This window comes from Pavona decussata, unplaced genomic scaffold (genome assembly GCF_977016875.1).
Source record: "Pavona decussata unplaced genomic scaffold, jaPavDecu1.1 SCAFFOLD_258, whole genome shotgun sequence".
Taxonomy (NCBI): Eukaryota; Metazoa; Cnidaria; class Anthozoa; order Scleractinia; family Agariciidae; genus Pavona; species Pavona decussata.
In genome coordinates, this window is record NW_028145661.1 from 284,728 (window position 1) to 306,223 (window position 21,496).

General features: G+C 37.5%; 3 protein-coding genes across 3 annotated transcripts; 1 reads left to right on the forward strand and 2 right to left on the reverse strand.

The window, feature by feature from the left end:
• Positions 1–70: 70 nt before the first annotated feature.
• Positions 71–5,275, forward strand: LOC146456314 (transmembrane protein 208-like). The gene is made up of 5 exons (XM_085093221.1): positions 71–197; positions 703–762; positions 1,893–2,029; positions 3,222–3,306; positions 3,825–5,275. The coding sequence occupies exons 1-5, from the start codon at positions 183–185 to the stop codon at positions 3,960–3,962; spliced, it is 435 nt and encodes a 144-aa protein (XP_084949347.1). The 5' UTR covers positions 71–182; the 3' UTR covers positions 3,963–5,275.
• Positions 5,276–9,356: 4,081 nt separating this feature from the next.
• LOC146456315 (uncharacterized) lies at positions 9,357–17,043 on the reverse strand. Its single transcript, XM_085093220.1, has 2 exons — positions 13,044–17,043; positions 9,357–10,672 (listed from the first exon to the last, which is right to left on the reverse strand). The coding sequence occupies exons 1-2, from the start codon at positions 13,202–13,204 to the stop codon at positions 9,799–9,801; spliced, it is 1,035 nt and encodes a 344-aa protein (XP_084949346.1). The 5' UTR covers positions 13,205–17,043; the 3' UTR covers positions 9,357–9,798.
• Positions 17,044–18,040: 997 nt separating this feature from the next.
• LOC146456316 (LYR motif-containing protein 4-like) lies at positions 18,041–21,486 on the reverse strand. Its single transcript, XM_085093224.1, has 3 exons — positions 21,356–21,486; positions 19,364–19,484; positions 18,041–18,466 (listed from the first exon to the last, which is right to left on the reverse strand). Exons 1-3 carry the CDS (start codon positions 21,436–21,438, stop codon positions 18,413–18,415), a joined length of 258 nt encoding a protein of 85 aa, XP_084949350.1. The 5' UTR covers positions 21,439–21,486; the 3' UTR covers positions 18,041–18,412.
• Between the last annotated feature and the right edge of the window lie 10 nt (positions 21,487–21,496).

The following is a 21,496-nucleotide window of genomic DNA, read 5'->3' on the forward strand; positions in this document are numbered from 1 at the left end:
TTTGAGACAAAAGACTTTTCTTACTGGTAAACCTGTATAATTTGCAACATTCAGTCATTCAAAGTATGGTACATTTAAGGCCATTATTGTTTTTTCCCCTGTAGCCCAAGAAACAAGCAACTAAGGGACAGAAGCAGATTTTGGAAGAAAATAACTTAACTCTGGATTTTTATGCCAAAGTCATGATAAGTATTGAGGTGAGAGTTTCACTGTTGATCAATGTCTCTGCCAGGTTTTCAATAACTTTGGGAGAAATTCCAGAGCTAGCCGCAGTAGGCGGCAATCTCGTGAATTTTTAAGTAAAAAATTATGACATGGCAGGTTCGATTAAAATTAATACAAATGAGACTACCGTCAATATCAATCACTGCTCTACGACAGGCTGCAGCCATTTACTCCATCTATGCGTATATGCCTATGCGAACTTAACCCAACTATTTCTCAGTTCAGGTATGGACTCAGGGCTGGTTTACAAAATTAATCAATAGAAGAACAAGTCGGTGCTTACATCTATTTAAATCTCAGACCTTCAGCACCAGTTTAAAGGGTTTTAGTTGACTATACTTAATCCACACAAAACTCCCTTAATAATCAGCAGCCCCTTAATTTCTATTTTGAGTGGTCCTACAGTAAAAGTTTATAACAGTGATCATTATTCCAATGCAATTGAACTAACAAGTTCAACTCATCTTTGTACTTCAGGTGACATATATCATCTTCAGATTCACATTTTTTAATTTTAACTCCAGTTGGTTTTCTTGGGTAAGTCAGCTCGTAGCATAACTTTGTTCACACATTGATACCTAGTCTCTCATGTCTGTAAATTTAAGACTGGGTAAATTTAATGATTAGTGCTTTGATTTTTCCAAAATCATTTGAAATAAACATCTTACCTTCTCACCTGCATACTAGCTTTGTTTCTCCATTTTTAAACATGATACCTTTTTATTTTAAGAAAGAAGAGAAGTGAAAATATGCAACACTTCAATACCATGCTGACAGCATTTTGAAGCATAAAATGGTTCCTTTGTAATACAAATACCTCAAAAAGGGTTCAAAATAATTGAGTCTAACACCAGTCAAATATGAACATCATTTTCAAAGTATTTTTTGTAAAGTATGAAAAAATAAAAGCTTTTCAATTTTACAGGTCTTCATCTGTATCTCGTATCACCATCTGGAGCCTTTGCATTTGATTTTTCAAACTCCTATTAGAAGATATTGATTTATGTATATTTATTTTTATTTTTATTTTTATTCAGGGAGTTTTTGCATAGGGCTAACCTCTAAACTTCCTTTTCTAGAAGTACTTTTTTTTTATTTGTATTTATAGTCTGCTTCTGGAATAAATAAAGTATGTATGTATGTATGTAGATTCTCAAGCCACTCTAGGGGATCATTTTCCACAAGAAATAAATTTGCTGTAAATAACATTGTAAATTGGATAATTAAACAATAATCACCACTTATATATTGTGTGGAGTCATGGTGGTATACTGTGAGACTTTTGATTGGATAGTTGAAGGGCTGGTAGTTTGAGGCTAGGTTGGTGTCTTCTTTCCTCAGGCAAGAAGCTCTTCACTGAGATGTATAAATGGGTACAGGCAACATACTGCTGGGGGTCACCCTATAATGGATTAACATTCCATCCAGAGGGGAGTAGCATTTACTTCTAGTTCACACTACAGAAACCGGCTTAAGCTCTGGCTGTGTGGGCCACTTATGCTAGAGTATTACTTTACACTGTATCTCTTTTACCTTAGTTTACAATGAATAAATACAACAAATACTTGTTCACTCAAGTGACGTAATGTGATTGTTTTAAATGGTAAATTGGATGCTTTGGCCGTCCTGTAGTACAAAAATAAGGTTGATATTTTCCCCTTTTCCAGGTTCTTCTATTAATGGCAACAGCTTTGTACTTTGGATGTTACAAGTTTATGGAGTCCATGGCCAAACCAACATATTCAGAATCTGGAGCTCTTATAGATGGAGGAATGGACTTAAATGCTGAATCAGGGACTGCAGAGTATGTATAATATAATAGTACAGTCAAACCTCCACTTACAGACACATTTTTAATACAGATACCTGTGTCTGTTACAGACAGTTGTCTTGGAATTCATACAAACCCTATCCCTATATGATAGACACCTTTATAATGTGGACAGTTTGGTCTGTTCCTTTGGTGTCCATATGAAGGAGGTTGGACTGTTGTACTGATAACTGCACTGTACAATATTTTTTATTTGGTGCAAATTAAAGTAGGGTAACAAAGTGGTATTTAGTTCTAAATAATAGGTACATTAAAAATATATATGCCACACATGACATTCCAATCCTAGCAGTATGCAGGATGTTTGTCCCATGAACCTAGTTTAATGGCCTTAGCCCCCACAAGTCTCCTGTAGCTCAGAGGCAGAACATCCGAACTAGTAATCGGTAGGTCTTAGGGTTGACTTCTGATAGGGGCATTCAGATTTTTCTTCGAGTATGCCTGTGTCACTTATTGAATAATACATAATTTGAAATAAGTACACTAGCTTACTTATACATAAACTTGCATTCCTGACGAACTACTCGAACTGTTCGGTAATCGAAGTTAATCAAACTCAATCGAACCTAATCAAACGATTGGGTTTGATTGATTTTGGCAATCGAGCACAATTGAACCAAAAAAGTTGTGTGAGAGTTTAATTGCGTTCGATTTCCGAACCCAATCGAACTTAATCGAACAGTGCAAACCATCAGTCGAAATAGAAAAGAATTTTGAAAAGTCATTTTTAGCATGCAAGAACAACAAAGAATTAGGTGAAACGAACAATGGATTGATGTAGCTTTACTGAAACGTCATTTTATGATCCACTACTGTTATCATTTTTAATCATTTTTAATTGACTGTTTGCCAACTTCGGCTATCGAAATTAATCAAACTCAATCAAAGTTCAATTGGGTTCGATTACTCCAATTTTTTTTGTGAGAGTTAGATTGTGTTCGATTGTCAAAATCAATGGAACCCAATCATTCGATTAAATTCAATTGAGTTCTATTAAGTTCAATAAATGAAACGTCCAATTTGGTTCGAGTAGTTAATATGTTAGTTGTAGCCCACCCACCCATCCCATTCCTTACATTTCACATTGCAGATGTAACGCTAGTGAGGTCAGTGTAGTTTTGCGGCAGGTGGCTTTTGTAACCCTGTGTTGATTGTGTCATTGCAGACATGTTAAGGACCTTATAATTTTGACAACGATAACTCAAGGCCTGGCTATATTCACTGATTACATGTGGCTTCTTATGCTTCTGGTGAGTGAATATTAGTTGTATATTTCTTTTATGAGATAACTCAAGCATGAAACATGTTATTGAGGTGTGTTGTAAAGAACTCAGCTCTTCTGCTGCACAATGTCTTGGACAAATTGAAAGTAAAAGGACATGCATTAGAAGTAGCTGTCATCTAAGCAGATTTTACTATAGTTGCACAGACATTTGGATGAGTGACCAGAACTGATATTTACTCCATTTCTCCAGTGTAAATGTGCTTCCAAGAGGTCTTGAACCAAGAAATATTTTTATAGAAGTCGGAAATTAATGATTTATGTTTCAGCTCAAACGCAGAAATTCCAGGGAAGTTCTGAATGTCCTTGATTTCCATCCTCCCAGCCATGAGCTGAACGTCAGGCGTTTGTTTTCGTTGGAGGCACCATGCTAGACTATTGTGATGCTTTTTGTTGTTTCAGGCGCTCTGCCGAGCTGTGTGCATATGTTAAAGTTAAGTAGATGTTGCCTGGAGATGTTGAGGATTTTCTTTGTTGTTGTTTCAGGCCCCTTGCAGAGCAATGTACTTATTATGGGTTTATATTCTGGCGCCTTGGATATTTGCACAGCCTGATGAGCCAGAATTGGATCCCAAAAAACAAAAGAAAATGGAAAGAAAAATGAAAAGAGCAGGAATGATGTAACCAGGCTCTGATGAACATTGTGTTGATTTTATCAAGTTTTTAGTGTCTTTTTTCTTTTGACAAAGTTACAAACTTCTTTTCTGTTTAAAAAGCTTACAACTGTTTTCAAATTTACAACATGTCTTCCAACCAATGTTGTTTTCACCGCTGAAGATACCAACAGCACACTTTCCATTTCCCAAAGTTACTTACAAGGTCGTGACGGAACAACCTCTCTGGACACTCTACAGCTAATAACAGCAACCTACAGCACCCAACCTTAACTCAAAACTGACGCAAACATTCCATTTTATTTGACCACGTAGTGGTTTGATCGAGAGCCTGGGTAGGCTGTGATAATAGCGACCTTCAGATCGAGAGCCTGGGTAGCCTGTGATAATAGCGATCCTCAAATTATATCGTGAGCTCCGTGTGGCTCCCCGGCTCATGTTGCCGACCAGAAGAGGGAGGAAGGCTAAAGAAACGTGATAAGTGTATCAGGATATATCTTAAAAGTTGTACTCGTATTCGCTCACATCATTGTACTCAGATATAAGGTCCTTGATATCATTAAACTGACTTGTCGAGTCAATCGGATCCTCGAGTTCCCTTGACTCAAAAACTGTGGCGATCCAGTGTCCAACAACAGCCTTTGCGGCGACTGATTTCAGGTTGATCAACGTACTAGACAGACTACTGAGATTCTAGGATTTACCGGCTACACAGGGCTGTCGGAAATTGTTAAAAGAAAAGTTTATTATATGGCACTAAGGCCATGTTGGTATTTTCACGGTTCAAGAGCGAGCAGTTGGAATGGATGCTCGTGCGGGAGAACCGCAACTGAATGCAAGTTCAGCACCCGGCAATATCAAGGTTTATTGTTCGGCTCGTGTAACTGTTACATTTTGAATTCAACGTTTTTGAAATCAGAAACAGCAGCTGAACAGCGACAACCCTTTCACCCCAAACTAATATGAGGGAACAAGGAAAACGGATTAGGAAACTTGCTCTTTGCAAATGTGTTTATATTTGTTGTCGCGTTTTCCAGCTGTTGTAATGTTCTAGCGCCAACATGTTTCTTCCTGATTTTCGAGTTCGCTACGAAGTAGTGTCGATTTTGTTTGTGCAGAGGAAACAAAGCACTCGGTTGTATACTAGCTAGGGGAAATATGTGTTGAACTTGTAAAAGTGGTTTTATTTGAGCTATTGTGTGTATGTATAAACTGGAATCGTATAATTTAATTCCCTCGTTTGCCGTATTTATTGCGGTGATAACTTTAATAAATTAAAGAACAAAGTGCGAAACTTTAAAATAAACACTGATGTTAACTGAGTTTCATTTTGTGTTAAGCCGGAATTCGTGTGTCATTTTTTCTTTTTGTTTAGCGTCCCTGATATACTTTTGTGCACATGAAATGTGGAGAACCGAGCAAGAGCCAACGAAACTGATCCAAGGTATAGAGATGCCTACAGCAGATAATCTTTTTTGCATGGTTGGGGGGAGGGGGGGGGGTGGGAGTAAGAGGGAATTTAGATTTATATGTGGGACATATGTGCCATGTTATCCTTTTAAAATGACGTCTTACCTTACCTGCCTTACATAGAAGTCATATGGCGACTTTACACCCCTCAAGTACCCCTAGAGAGCCCCAAAGTTTACACTAGGCCCCATCGTCAAGTATCCTTAGAAGAGCCCCAAGTTTACACTAGGCCCCTTCTCAAGTTTCCTTAGAGAGCCCCAAGTTTACACTAGGCCCCTCCTCAAGTATCCTTAGAGCTCCCCAAGTTTATACTAGGCCCCTCCTCAAGTATCCTTTGAGCTCCCAAAGTTTATACTAGGCCCCTCCTCCTTGAGAGCCCCAAGTTTTGCCTAGAAAACAAGAAGCTGTTACCATCTTAAACTCGGGCCACATTTGACTGCGTTGTGCGTAAGCCAACGATCTTTTAGCAGTGAAAACCTCCAGCATCGCCAGTCGCTTACTCCCCCAAATCGATAGATACAGAGATATAGTGAGACAATAAGAAACCACCAGATAGAATTGCATTACTTACAGTCAGAATGAAATACAGGGGAAAAAGACATTTGTTAAGTAGAATACCTTGTTCTTCATACGGATGCTTTAATCCCCGGCCTTTAATCCTTACGTTTTCGCCTTTGATTTGAAGACAGAAACCAGTTGTACATTGATTTCTTTTTTTCATTTGGTCATATACGAAGTCTTATGCATTATCTCTTGGACAATCGCGACACAAATAAAAAATAAATAAATAAAAATAAAAAAAGAACGCGACCGAGAACTTAACTCGGTGCCTCACGGCCCGACTAATAAAACGTGTTTGAAGCTTATGGTTCTTTCCATCTGTCAGAACTGGCCGGCCAGTCCGATCGTAAACGGAATGTACCAATTTGAAGGATAAGTTTTATGCTCGCTCTTCGAATTTCTCCAAAATAGCGCGGACCAGTTTCGGAGGTCTCAATCCCACTTTTCTACCTTTTACAAATTTTTCAAACAAACATGTGTAAGCAAAGCGCGCAGTTGATTGCTTGTAAGACGAACAGAGTTAAGACTAAACCCAAGGCTGATGTTTAGGTCCCTTAAGTCTTACTAGAAGCCATTCAAGCTGCCGATGTTAATAATATGCGAAGTGAGGTTTGCCGAATTTTTCACTGCAGAGTGGCTAAGTTTTTCATGTTACTTTGTCACATCAATTTCCGCGCATGTCTTCGTCCGCTTGGCTAAGTAAGCCATTGGAATATCACTTGGCTTCACCTTTCCTTTATCAGAACAGTAATAATTATTCACAAAAATAGTAAATTACAAAGAAGGGGCAAAAATAGAACAACGAAGGTGGTTGAATTATCACTTTTTGTAAGCTTTTTGTAAGGGAGAATTTTTTTTTGCTTTTATACTTTTTTCTTTTTATTCAAGTTTACTTAGCATCTAGATTCAAGTCGCCCATAGTTAATTTGGAAAAGAGCAGATACAGACCGCTTGAAAATGTGTTGAATTTATTTCGAGGCCGTTCAGTATATCGATTCAATATCTTTCTGTCATTCAAGGCAAATATATTTTTTAATCATTTTACTGTAAATATAACGTAATTCAAGCCTTGGGTTGCGAAGTTGTATCCAATAAACTATCAATCTATCTACATAACAATATGGCGGAGATTATGTCATCTGCAGTGAATACTGATGACAATTTTTAGAATCTACCTAGAATATTTTGTTTAACGTATTTTCACTTTTGAGAGAGTAACAATTCAAAGGAAAAAAAATGAAAAAATTCATGAGATATTTAGGACGTCGCTAGATATTCGTCGACACAGTGTTTGAGATACTTTTGAGGATGGTTTATAAAAATTCCGGTAACTTATTTTAAGCACATCACGATATATTTGCAGCTTTATGTATTAATAAACCAGGATCGGTATTGGGATTGCGTTTAAACCTTATATTTCACCTCGGCTAAGGAATGCAGGCACATGCGCTTTGTAACAGGGACTTTTGGGGCTTTTTAGCTCTGTGGCTAAGCGAGAGGTGCCCTACTACATACCGGGATCTTTTACATCAAGTGGACCAGATCTTCCTCACAGGAACATAGTGTTTATTGCAGATCTTGACTCATTCTCTTACAGGCAGAACTCATGATCAGAAGCTTTTACTGAAGAACATTTGTCATAAGACCAGTAGCCAATAGTATTTCGACAACTCAATTTCACATGCGTGAGATTAACAAATGGAGGAAATTCTAAAGAAATTACTTTTCGTGCCTTTATAAACTGAAGCTCATTTCTTATTCGAAAGAACAGCAGGTGTTCAACACCTATGTGTTTTACTTGACGGCTACAAAGGCTCCGATATTTCCTAAACTGAGTGAAATCTATTTTTACTGAAAAATGTCCCGTAACAGCTTATAGGTCGATGAAGAACAAGAATTTGCTCAGGGCCCCAAACGGCCGGTCGGCCGGTAATTTAAAGGGGAAAAGAAAGCAATGCCACTTAACAGGAAATCTTAACTTTTTCCGCGACATCTTGAATACGTGCTCCATAGTGAATCCATTCATGAAATATTCATTTCCCTTTATTATATTAGGTACTGACAATGATAATTTCATAGCTGAAATTGTCCTGAACTTGACCTCATTGAACTAACTTTCCCTTGTATTGTTTGCGTGTTTTTATAGCTGAAATGCTCTGAATTAACTTGGCCTACCACAGCAAACACGAATTCGTTCTAATTTTGTTCAAAGGTTTTCAGTTTGTTTTGTTTGTGTTTTTTTCAGTTCCGTTTGCTGTTGATTCAAACCATAGATGTCCTTTTTTAATCCATTCGCCAGCTTGGAAACTCAAACGATATTGTTTCTGAACAAGAGTTAGGCTTTTGGTATCATCTGACACATCTTGTTCCTGTTGTTTCAAGATAGATTCGTGAGTTCGGCCTGCTGTAGCTGCATTTTTTACAGTAATGCCTAAACGTTGGACTCGACGCCTTCAGTTTAAAATAATTTCCCTCCCCAAAACTACGGATTTTTAAAGTAATTTTAAATTGTTCTGTTTCTTGCAACCTTCCTTTCTTCGTTCAATCCTTTACACCCGTGCTTCACTTATCACGTTCAAAATATTGGGGTTATTACATTCGACAGGACGCCATTAATTAAAACAGGAAATGAAATTGTGTCCGAATCATATGGACAAAATAGGTCACGTTTGGAAGACGGATGACTGTATTTTAAAAATCGTTTATAAACGAAATGTCCTTTAACTATGCCGCGACATGGTAATTTAAATTGTTAAACCCAGAGGTTGATTGCCAAGTTCAAAAAAGACAAATTTAAAGTGAAAAAACTTCACCAACGAAAAAAAAAAAAAATTAACTGAATCGACACATGTCTGGCGGCATGGAAGTATATTTTTTCGCTGGAGAGTTGTATCCTGAGCCGAGTTTTGAAAAATTATCAACTCGCAAACTCGGGTTTTTTTTAGTCAGAAAGTTAATAAATATTATTCTGTTAACGACCGATAGATGACGCTCATAAGTGCTTTTATTAGATATAAAAAGGGAAGCTGAATGAATAACGGCGGCCTCCAAATACGGCCAACAGTGTTAGAAGTTTATATCAAAAGGATAAGCGGGCTAGTTTCTAAAAGAAAAAAAAAACTGTGGGGACAGTGGGGAGTAGAAACGAATGTTTTGTTTATCAGCAGAGTTGATAACTAAAAGTAAATTGGCCAACGTAAAGTGATTCAAATGCTGATGTTTCGAGAGTTAGCTCTTCGTCAGAGCGAATAAGGGCCGCACGCTCGAAACCGGTAACTCCGCACTCGAATCTCTAAGCGGTGGCCAATTTACCTTTAGTTGTCAACTCTGTTGATAAACCAAACAGTTTATAGATTTTTATCAAGAGTGAGTCTTTTTTTTAATATTTTTTGGAGATATTCCTTTATTTGTAGATCTTTTAAAATAGCCTACAATTTTTTTTTGTCAACACCAGAATCAAAGTCTCTATATATTAAATAAATATTTCTGGCTACAAATGTAATACACATATAGAACATGTCCTCCTCTTGTTTTCTTTCTTCGTCAATGCTTGCTTATACAAGGTACATGCAATCCTTTATTACAAGACTTTATTGTATTCATCATTTTTGCTATCACTAATCTGTGTGCAACCTGTGTGCAACCTTCATACACCAACAAACTTTGAAATAGCGACCCTCAGGATACTGCAATACGCGATTCTCAAAAGTTCTTCACTGTCGGCCTTTCAACTCCTCAGTGACTGCCGATCAGAACTCTCCGTGATGGCGCGGGAGTTGGACTGTACTGTTTTTTTTTTTTACTTGCCTGAATGGTTAAACCTGTTCTATTGGCGATCCATCTGAGGAAGGAGTCTCGTTTATAATAATACTAATCTGGGGCACAGTTCGTTCCCGCCTCGAGACAGCAATGTTTGATACCTCTTCACTGTTCATATTCACATTTGACACAGGAGAGCTAAGTCTGAAATTAGCATCAGTAGGAATAATGACTGGCAATGCGGTACGTGTAAGAGATTGCGGCGGCGTCGAGGTGAGGTTGTTGAGTTCTGTTCCGTTCAGGCTTGTGTCGCCATTGTCTCCTGCTCTACTATAGTAATACGATAGACGCCTTGCCAGTAAACGTTTCTTTAAGCTGTCAAAAGAAGTCTTTATGTGCCATCCGTTAATCATGGAGAAAAATACAATGTTCATGAAGAAAAATCCCAGCGGAACGTACTCCAGCGACAAAGGGCTGTGTTCTGATAGTGTTAATACCAGTAGGGCAATTGGACATATCGCCCTCAGTAGAATAGTAACAACAAATCTGAACACAGATACATACAAAAACAGCAAACCGTTTTTGTTTGCGCCTAACAAGCGAATCAGGGTGGTTAAGTCAAAGATTATAACACTTCCTTCAAAAAGAAGTCCTGCGACTCCCAGTATGGAGTTCTGTCTGTATACTATTAACACACTAAAAGTTGACGCAGTGACAAAGTGATGCAGTAGATTAATCTTGTATAAAGGAAGCTTGCTTCTTAACAAAAAGTCCTGGCAGAATTTGAACACATAATTTCCAAGATAAATACAGAAGATGAAGAGGAAATTCGAAGGCGTGTTGCGAAGAGGTTTGTCAAACGTGTCTTTGGACGAAATGCAATACAAACCACAAGAGAAGAGTAGAATGGAGAAAATATGGTCCCTCAACCTAGAGGAAACGAAAGGAAAGAAAAACAAATGTCTCGTTAATCAATTTTTTTATGCCACGGCAGTGCGAAACGCTCAAAAATAACGAAACGCTCAGATATATCGATTAACTTGGAATTGACCTTAGTTTTCCGATTGAAATTAAAAATCTCATCTTGCAATTTGTCGACTTTTCCGGCGTGGTGCGAAGCAGGAAGAATTTTCGTACGCCAGAACTATTCCTTCATTACTTGTGTTGTAATTCTTACCTTACGATCGCTAAAATAGAAATACAAATTACAGAAATCTGAAAAAACGATACTGCAAAATTAACACCACTTAAGACAATTTCAAATGAATGTCGCCAAGCACATACCCCCGCGAGCAGAAAGGGATCTCTGCTCGCAGGGAACGAAGCACATAGATTGCATATCTTTAAACAACATGTATGCTGCTAAGTCAGGAAAAAGTATCTGTTATTTCAGATCCATGAGTTTTTTTCTACACCAGTGTTTCTAAATCACAAAATTTAGTAAATTCTGTTTCCCAGGCTCTTGATATAAACATAGCTTGACAGAAAAATAGCAATGTAAAAACGAGGAAGTTAAGAGCAGATCAACATCTATTGATAAGGAAAACAGTTGGAATTTTTATTCGCCTTTGCGTGCACCAGTTTATTATACGAAACGGAATTTGTATAGCATTACTTAGGTAATGCACTCAAGCTTGTGCACTGTAAAACACAAATGGAACTGCCATTTCTCATGTAAACACGAAGCTGTTTTTCGGTAGGGATAGAAACTTGTCGCTAGTATATTTACTGTCCTATGCGCATTTGGCCGGCGTATGGGAAACTGAAGGACAACGAACATTAGGTACAGGAAAACGAACGGGATGGAGAGGATGTTTGGTCTATATTGACCATGTGGAAGTTATACTATACCAATTGATTAGCCTGACTGTAAATCAGGGACCAACGTTTCGTTAACCCCTCGCCCACAATATCAAGGAGGTTTCCGATGCGCGAGTCCAGTGTGTGACTTAAGTGAAATAGACCGCACACAAAATGCGGAAATGTCAAAGACGCGTAGCCTATGAGAACTCGTTCAATACAACCCAAAAACATCAATTGTTGTCATGTAGACAGCAAATAACGAAATCTGAGGAAATATAAAAGGCTGATAAATTAAAAACAAAAACGAAAAAACCCGTGAAAGAAAAGGTTTCCAAAACAGTGTTTAAATTTCGCACGTGAGATCCGTTTCAGTGAAAACGATGAAGTTCTCCGTCATACTTTGAGTGGGAAACATATGGAAAAAACAACATCCGTTAATTAAGGGCGCGCTCAGCGCTCGGATAAGAAATGAAGGTACGAGACGGTAGTAAAACGTGCAACTTTGTCAATCACTTGCCAAATATTGGAATTTATTATTTTAAAGAAAAAAATGGTTGTGTTGGCAGGCCTTCATTCCTTACTTGAAACTCGTCGCTTTGTTCTGTTTTAATGCTAATAATTCGAAAGCGAAAATTAGGTACAATATATAAATACAAGGCCAATATCGATAGCCACATGTGCCATAAATACACGAAAGCGTTTCGGCAATGGCGTTAATAGTGATTCCGGAAGTCGCCTTCTTCAAGAAATTGTAGACGTTTTCTAGCTCCGCTCCGCAGATCATTTTCTTGTATCAATTACTTGCAGGATCTTACCTATAGTCTCGGTTGATTGAATTTGTTTACATTCGTGGAATTGTGAGCCGCCTTCAGCTACAATATATTTGTTCTTCCTCAACTGAAATTTCTCTTGTTTGCGATGGCCGATGAAATTCTCCTATGGCATATTTCAAAGGGTTTCACTATTCAAATTTCAATGGCATTTCTTTACAAACCACAACAAATTGAGACCCGATCGAATTGACGTTGCCAAGTTGATTAATTGTAGCTCATTATAATATATGTTACTTGCGGAACTCATGTTCATATAATTTTTGTCCAAAACCACAAGGAGAAAGTGAAACAAGACAACAATTAGAGTAAATTTCGGCATGTTACTCTACTTTCTCTTCAATAATTGCGATAATGTAAAATGTTGTAGGCCGCTGTCACGAGTCTGCCTCTAGCGGCGTACGCGCGCGATCAAAACTTCTCTCGCGTGACATCGCGTACGGTAATCTTGAACAATTTTCACGGAAAAAGAGCTTAATGGAGAGTTTCATTGAAAAGGCGTAAAAATGCCCTATCGACTCCCACGAGCAAAAATTCCATACATTTTTTGAGAATCACACACCAATTTAATACTAGGAGGATTGAACTGAGTGTAAAAAAAGTCGTTCCTTACTTATCATATATCACAATGTGTACTATAAAAATAACAGGCACACAGGAATACTCACAGTTTTCGAACGAGTGGAGCTTTTTCTTCGTATAGCTTGATTAGTCGACGGCAAAGCAGGTTTTCTGACTTGGAGAAGGGAAACACAATCATTGTTGCGAGGAAGAAAAATGTTGCAGCTGAAACATTGATGGTCAGCGAGACAACCAACAATAGCAACATGATGTGTCTAATGTGGGCAGACGGAGAGTGCCAGTCCGTTATTTGTAGTTTAGCTGCAGAGGATACCAACTGGCCACTGCTGGAATCATTTACTGCAAGGAACACGATGAGTTACACAAGAAACTCTGCAATCATCTTAATACGCCAGACAAAACATCACCGAACTACAATTTTGCGGTCAAGCTCCGTTGCACAGTGAGTAAAAGTTGCAATGCCACTTGCTTTCGTTTTTCCCTTGATAATTTTTCTTGGAATCGGCGATTGTTTCTTATTTCTTTGAAAGTGCTCTTGATCTATTTTGCGCAAAACCGACCCCGAATGTTTTCAAGCTTTGGCGCTCAAGCGTTGCGTCCTGCTAATCTCGTTTCAGCACAACTTCCTGGATATGACTTTGAATTGCTATCCTTTTAAGGTCCGCCGTATAATAAGACGAGCGCCAATCATCTATTGATGCCGGAAGTAAATTCTGTCTCGTAACTTTGCTTCATAAATCTTTCCAACGCTACTTACAAAGCGATTTATTTCAAAAGAAAAGTATTCAAGCTAATTGTGAAAAGCGTACAGCCCATTCAAAATTTCCGTCATAAATCCTTTGAAAAATTGATCACTAGGTTTTTAGATAAGCACAATTTGACATCCTGTATTTTTAATAAAACATGACACATAGCAGTTTTATTTTTTCGTCGGTGAGATCAGCAATAATAATTCCGTTTTCTTCTCAGCGAGTTCAGATGTTTATTGTGACCGGATGTTCAACTTAAAAGGAAGTTGAATGGGATTGGTTGATTACTCAGCCGCCGGCAGCCGAAACCCAACACTGTACATCTCTGTATTGGTATATTTCTCGATTTCGCCGAGGAACGATTTATAAACATCAGTCGAGGCTACAAACCGTTAGCCAAGACAGGAAAACAAAAACAGTGTTCTACAATACTTTCATGTACACCCACTACACGTGTGTGGACTGAATGTGAAAGCTAAAACTGTCAATGAAAATACGTGACCATGAATATTTATACTATAAACCGGTTTAAGGAAAATTTCACTGTTATGGAGACTACTGAAGTCTTCTGAAAAAAAAAAAACCGATCGCACGCTTGACGCTGGAAAAAAATAATAAACTAAAACAAATAAAAGGTAAAATAGTAAACACGGAAATAAAATACAACTTCAGTGTGGTTTGAGTCTATACCATTACAAGAATGTTTCACCGCTGCTGGTTCGAAATGTATAGAAACCGAAACCTTTGAAAGAAACAATATTATACATTTTCTTTGTTCGCGGTTTTTTTGTGAAACCACATTTTCATTTAGTGATATACTGACTCTTGAACAAACCCTTGTAAACGATTGAGCGAACCCCGACGGGACTTACAATTAACGACTTCCTGTGGTTAAATATACCACGCATCTGGTAAGCTCTTACAAATTTGACAAGCAATGTTTAAGCTGCCATCGCAAGAACCTTAAACTGACAGATCGTCTAGTGTTATTATCAGATCGCACGCTATAAACCAAGAAAACTCCTGATCTAGGATCTCCTTGGGTGAAAGAATTCATTCGAAAGCAAAACTACTTCCTTTTGACATGTTCGATGTTGCTTCCTTGCATGCTGTTAGGAACTATTAAACCAACATAACTGACAGAAGACAAAACAAAATGACACAGGAACAGCATTGTGCTAACACTGATACATTGATGTCGTGCTTTGAGGTTTACTCGAGTTTTAGTATTTAAATATATCAGAGCGCTAGAAAGATTGTGCGGGTTTAGCGATCAGCATCTTAGCTTATTAGTCACGCTACGGTTCATTTTTTGGTCAATCCATTTTGTACTTTACACCCACGCGAGTCCGCATGAACTCGCTAATCCGTGTACAACAGCGGGTTGTTTCGTAAATCACTTTCCTCCAGATTATACTCAACTTTTAACCTTTCACTTAACGGACACACTTCGTATAAACTAATAAAATTTGTTCTTTTATGTTCATTTGTTTTTACTGCACCAAATATTTAAACAGAACGTTTATAGTCCAGCAGGGCTGGATTATGTAGCACTCAGTTACCAAGTCAGTTTCTATTAGGAAAGCGAAACTCATCTAATAATATTGTTTTGATAAACAACTGACTGTTAAATCACGAAAAGAAATCGTGTAAAGGTTAGTTTCAACGGAGAAAAAATTAAATAAAGAATATTTTAATTTTTTCAACCAAACGTGTACAATAACACCCTAGGTGCGAGAGGGTTTTTGTTTTTAAATTCTGCGAGCGGCTGTTGATAAAGCGAGAGCCGTACAGGTGGCGAAGGAAGTTTTTTATTCGCTCCTTACGTCGCATGCACGGCCGCTACTCAGGGTCATGCGATCATTATTGTCTTTCAGCGACCTTGCCAATCACATTCAAGTATCTGCAGGAGACTATCTCTATAAGACGTGTTTTTAGCCAATCAGAGTGCAAGTAGCTTTCAATGAAGACAATAAAGAACAGACGTGGATCAAAAAGGTTGACTGATCATTACAATGGTTTTACACGTGTTATTCTATTCCGGGTTCATGGCGAATAAGACCATTGAAGCTTCATGTTTCTTTTCGGTTTCTTCGTGTATCCAACCATAAGACAGTCATCAAAATAATCGGATACATGTGAAAATATAAACCGCCCTCGTTTTACAGGAGGCGACAGTTGCGTCTCTGCGGGTAGAGTTCTAAGCGGGTACAGGTGCCACCCCAAGGCTGTTGTACACGCGGGAAAAATTAAGCGAAAGAAAGACGGATGCTTACAAGTTCGCAATTTGGCTGAATACACCTGTAATGTTGTATTATGACGCACAAGTTTATTCAGTCTGCATTCATTAGCTTTATTACGTCTTGTGTTTATCTGGAAATGTGAAAAAATAAAGTTGTTGTTGTTTGTTCTCGTTGGAGTCCTGTTAAACACTCGCTCAAAACCCACTATCATTGTCCGCAAGAAATTGTCACCACGTGCGATATTGTATGCACAATCCTTTTCGAGTATTGTAAGAGCTTTCTGGACATTAAATTTATCAACCAATTATTGTCAATCGAAAAAATGTATTTTATTTTTCTTTTATACAACCCACTCATTAATTTTCGCGCGATTTAATTGGCTACTTCACGTAACGTGGTGCAGAATCACAGTACGGTTATCACGCAATAACCCCCGTCTGCATCGATATTTGTCCTCCGATTTTATATCTCCGTCGAAAAGAAACAAAGCCAGCAGAAAAAACCAGCACAAGAGTTTCACCTTTTCATTTCTATTATTTTACATAGAAGAAAAGCAAACACGTTTTGTAGAGTCCAGTACGAACTAGTAAGCTAAACAGCGCCGAATTTTTTATCTAACTTAGGGGCGTTGCGACAGTTTGTCAAGTTTTGGTCCAATCACAGTGAACATAAAGTTACCGTAAACCAATCAAATGTACTTGTTTACGTCAATCGCGTGCATCCGCCATCAGACCAACACTGGCTTTTTTACGAGCGGTTTTTGCGCCCGATATGAAAATTAATGGGGGGGGGGGGGGGAGGGGGGTTATAACATAAATAAACCCCTTTCTGGCTTGCTGGTATGTTGGCTGAGAATGACCTTGGCTGGGAGATAGTCCTCAAAATTTCACATTTGAACAGACTAATGTAAGTGGTTAATATTTCACACATATTTTCCCGTTTCGTTGTATTATTTTCTGGGGAAATAATTATACAGTACTTGTCTTTTAATGCAAATTTTCCGACCAGTTTCCGCCTCCAATCTGAATTCAGTAAATGGAAAGTAGGTGTTGGATTTGTTTAAGTCTGATTCACATTACTGACATAACAACACACTGGTTCTCTATTTGCATTTGTAGGTCTTTCCATGTCTTTATATGTTGCTGATGTGAACAAAGTTTGAGCTCCGTAAATGGCTAAAACACTGGCGGAAGATTCTTCAACCAATCAGATGAGACCTGCTGTCTCTCCAATTAGTCACAAATAAATCAATAGTAGTTTGAGCTGTACGCAGTCTTCTGCACTTGGTTGCTTATTTTTTTTAAATTAATATTGTGTAAAAAAAAAGAAGCAAAACAAATCAAAATCAAGGTGAAAATTAAAGCGCTGATATACTGACGAAACACTCTCCATAACACTTAAAGTAGACATCCACTGAATTTTGGGAAGTAACACTTTACAAAATAATACAATTCTCACCATAGCCATCATCGTCATCATCATTATTATACCATCAAAATCCCCACAGAAACCAAACTTTAGGAAAGACCAGAAGTCCAGTAATAACCAAGACAAAAAAAAAATTGGAGGGTGGGCAAAGTCAGCCATACATTTTCTTATATAAATCTTAAGATTTATTAATAAAGACTTATCCAAAGCTTCACGTCAATTTTGTGTGAAATTCAGCATGACAGGCCTTTTCCATGAGGTCTTGTTTTTCAGCTCATTCAAATGTCAAACATGTTTACAATGGACATATTTAAAACATTCAGACCTTTGTCTTGTGAGAAGAATTAGTCATGTTGCATGCTCATTGTATGTGTTGAACCACTCTTTCACCAAAATCAGATTTAAAAACGACATTTTAGAATTACTGTCAAAATTCCAGCACGCTAACTGGCTCGTAGCTATTGTCTATAAGAGTACAGAAAATAGAAATTATGTCAGATGAAACAGACGGGCTTTCTCAATAGAAAATAAAGCCAATTTCACTCATACTTTTTCCATGTTATTGTAAAAAACAGATTTACGGCAGTTTGCTATGGCCTATGCGCTTGAAGACCATAAAATGACATCACAAAAATGTTCAAAAGTTGGCAGTGAGCTGTACACTTGAGTTTTGAACGTTTAATGAAATCATTTTATAAGAGTATCTAGATTATGAGATAGTCATCTCTGAACACTCATGACTTGAAGGCAGAAGGATGTCCAGTGAAGACGAATCAATGATGCACAACAAACAGTGATGTTCTTGTTGGCCAGATGCTGTATGATGGCGCCGGAAATATAAATAAACCCAGAATTAAAACAGTTCATGTGACAACTGCTATCTTCAAAACATCAGTAAGAAGAGTCATCAGTTACTTTTTGTAGCAAACTTCCAAATAATGTTTTTCCCAGCAGACTATGGAATTAAAAGTCCTTCTTTGTCTTCTGTGGATCCAGCAACATTTATAAGCATAATATTTTATCATTCTTGTAGTCTTACTTCTTTTCTATAACCAGTTTTTCATGTCTGTACATTTGCCCTAAAGAAACCTGAAAACAAAAAAAATGAATTCTCATTAGAGCTTTACAACAAAAACCTCTAATGCTGTGATATAGTGATAAACACATTCACAACCCATGTAATATCTTATCTGGAAAAGTTGCAGGCAAATCACAAGTGGCTCACAAGGCTGAAACTTAACTCAGCTCAGACACAACTGGGAGCATTCCAATGAATGGAAGATCATTAAAAGACTGCATAAAATTTCATGCTATAAACCCTAATGCTACCACTCCACCCTGGATGGGGTGAGAGTCCATTGCAGGGTTACCAGCGGCAAACTGTTGCGATCTTGCTTAACAAAACAACACAATGGGAGTGGGGAAGACTGTACTATGACCTTCACAGCTGACATCCAATGTGCTATTAAACCACTACACCACCATGCTCAACTATATCTTAATCAAGTTGCATTTGATTCAACGTATTCTGGAAATATAAGAATAATTGCAATGGCCTCTAGATAAACAGCAACGTTATTATATAATTATGTACACACTATTATTAATGCTTGAAAAATGAATAAAAAGAAAAGCAGAACAAGGAAAACACTAGTGTAAAAATTAGTCATATATAGTTTCAGGTAAATTTGGGAAGATGTATCTGCAAACATTTGCTTGCACATGATATTCAAGAGATATTTTGTACCCTGCTAACTCCAAAAACTTTCTTATGATCTTTTGAGGAGGTTTTAGTAATCACTGGATATATTCACTGCAAAATTCACAAAATACCATCAGTGGTGAAGCTAGGACACAGCCCCCACCTTTTTGTCAAAGAAAATAAGTACTGGATAGCCAACTTTTTAAAATTCTGAAACACTGTCACATGCAGTTCCCCAGCTCCTTTATTCTGGGTCCAACCTTAGAAGAAGTTCCAGATCTTACCTGTCTTTTCATAATTTCTAAACTATCCTGTGCTTTTATGATTAAAGACTTGATTTTGTCTGGATCTGTCAAGTCTTTGTTTTCCCTAAAAGCATCTTTTATTCTTCTTGTGGCATACATTCTGTGTATGAAAGATCATTACAACTAAATTAAATACAACATACAGTAGTAACAACGTAAAAGTGAGGTGTGTGGCTGAGAACATGTTGAAAAGGTTTCAGAATTCCATGAATCAATCAGTTTACGTAAATAATGATAAACAATGTATGAAACCATAAGAGAATAAACTAACGTGGCTCTGAACCCCTTCCCACAAGTTTTTTCAAATTTTGCAAGAGGTTGTACTGAAACATGCTGATTACAGTTCAATAAATAAATAAATTAAATAAATAAATAAATAAATTAAATAAATAAATAAATAAATAAATAAATAAATAAATAAATAAATAAATAAATAAATAATAAGAAACCAGGGCTCACCAAGCTGGTTTTTGAGTTTTAACAACTTAAACCTAAAATTAGGGCCTTTTTAACAGGTTATACTGTTGCTATGGTAACCTATCATGTCTGGAAAATGACCATGACTTGTTTGATGATGATAAGGTGTTTTTTGATGCCATTAGTTTGGTATTAACCAATAAAGAGTGGTAGTATTGATATGTCAAAGTATATAAGTGATGGAAAGTGCTCTAAACTGTTGTGAGCCACCTTACAGCATTTATGAGAGAATTGTTTTTATTTGCTTGATCAAATCTTCATGTTGTTTTCGTACAAAAATTGAATAAAAAAAAAATTCCGTATCAGTAAATTTGTTTCCACTGCATTTGAGACATATTATTAAAAACACTGAATTTCACCTCTGGCCCCAGTTGTTCAAAGGCCGGATAACTTTATCTAGTGGATAAGTCACTATCCGACAGTTTCAATCTGTGCAAAGATTTCAGTATTTCCTTGTGCACAAGTGAATATTCGCACTCTAACCACAGCTTAATTAGGGAGTGTACGAAAACCTTGGACAACATTTAACGTGAAGTATATTTTAGACACTGAAGAGTGCCTTATCCAGCGGATAAAGTTATCCGGCCTTTGAACAACTGGGGCCTGGTGGGTTACAATGCAGTGCAAGATAGGAGACTGGGGATAGTATAGCTGTGATGTCAATACATGATCACCACTGTCACAGTGCCAGTCATAATTTTGTCCACACAATTTTCTTCCTCTGCACATGAAAAACAACTTAGGAACAGTGAAACTGCAAAACTTGTGATCCTGTATTGATGTCACAGCTCTACTATCCCCAGTTTCCCATCTTGCATCATAATTTATCTCAACCGGAAGTGAAATTTCATGTTTTCATACATCTCAAACCCAGAGAAAGAAAAATTAATAAGAAGAATTATTTTCGATTTTCATGCAAGAACAACATCAAGATTTGATCAAACAAATAAAAACTTCTGCCATATATCGATTTTTTGCACACGTTGCAGACGCGACTGCAGACCCTTATACAACTCTCGGTCTTCCATTAGCATATCTACCTACGCTGAAAAACTGAAAAAAAATGGTAGTTTTGTTGTTTTCTATATAATCCTTAAACTGATTTCCACAGAAACCCAGACTACATACTTAGGAAAATTTGGAATCTTTGATTTATACACGTGAGTGCAGTGATGATGTAACATGTTGCTAACCCGATATCAAAATGCAAGGTAAAGATATCGGCATTCTAAGCCGCAACCAGCATCCCCAGTGAACTCTTGGAAATATCACGAATATGTAGTTTGGCCAAAATTCTCTATGTACTTTGCTACATTTACATCTACATGTAATCCTGCATGACAATTACAATTTAATCTTATGCAACTTTATAGGGTCCTGGCCGTCTTGCTTCTGAGTTCTGACAATTATACCAGGTGCCACAATTTTGTCAAAATTACACTGATTGGAGTGTAAAACGGACGTTTTCATCAGACAACGATAGACTACCCTTACCTGTAGTTATAACTGGTGAAAGATTTTCCTACTCGTAACATCTGGCGGTAAAGCTGAAGAACTTCACTGCTGCTGGACGCCATTTGGAAGCCGCCATGTGCAAAAATTACCACGCATGCGTCATGGAAATGTTTTGCTCGT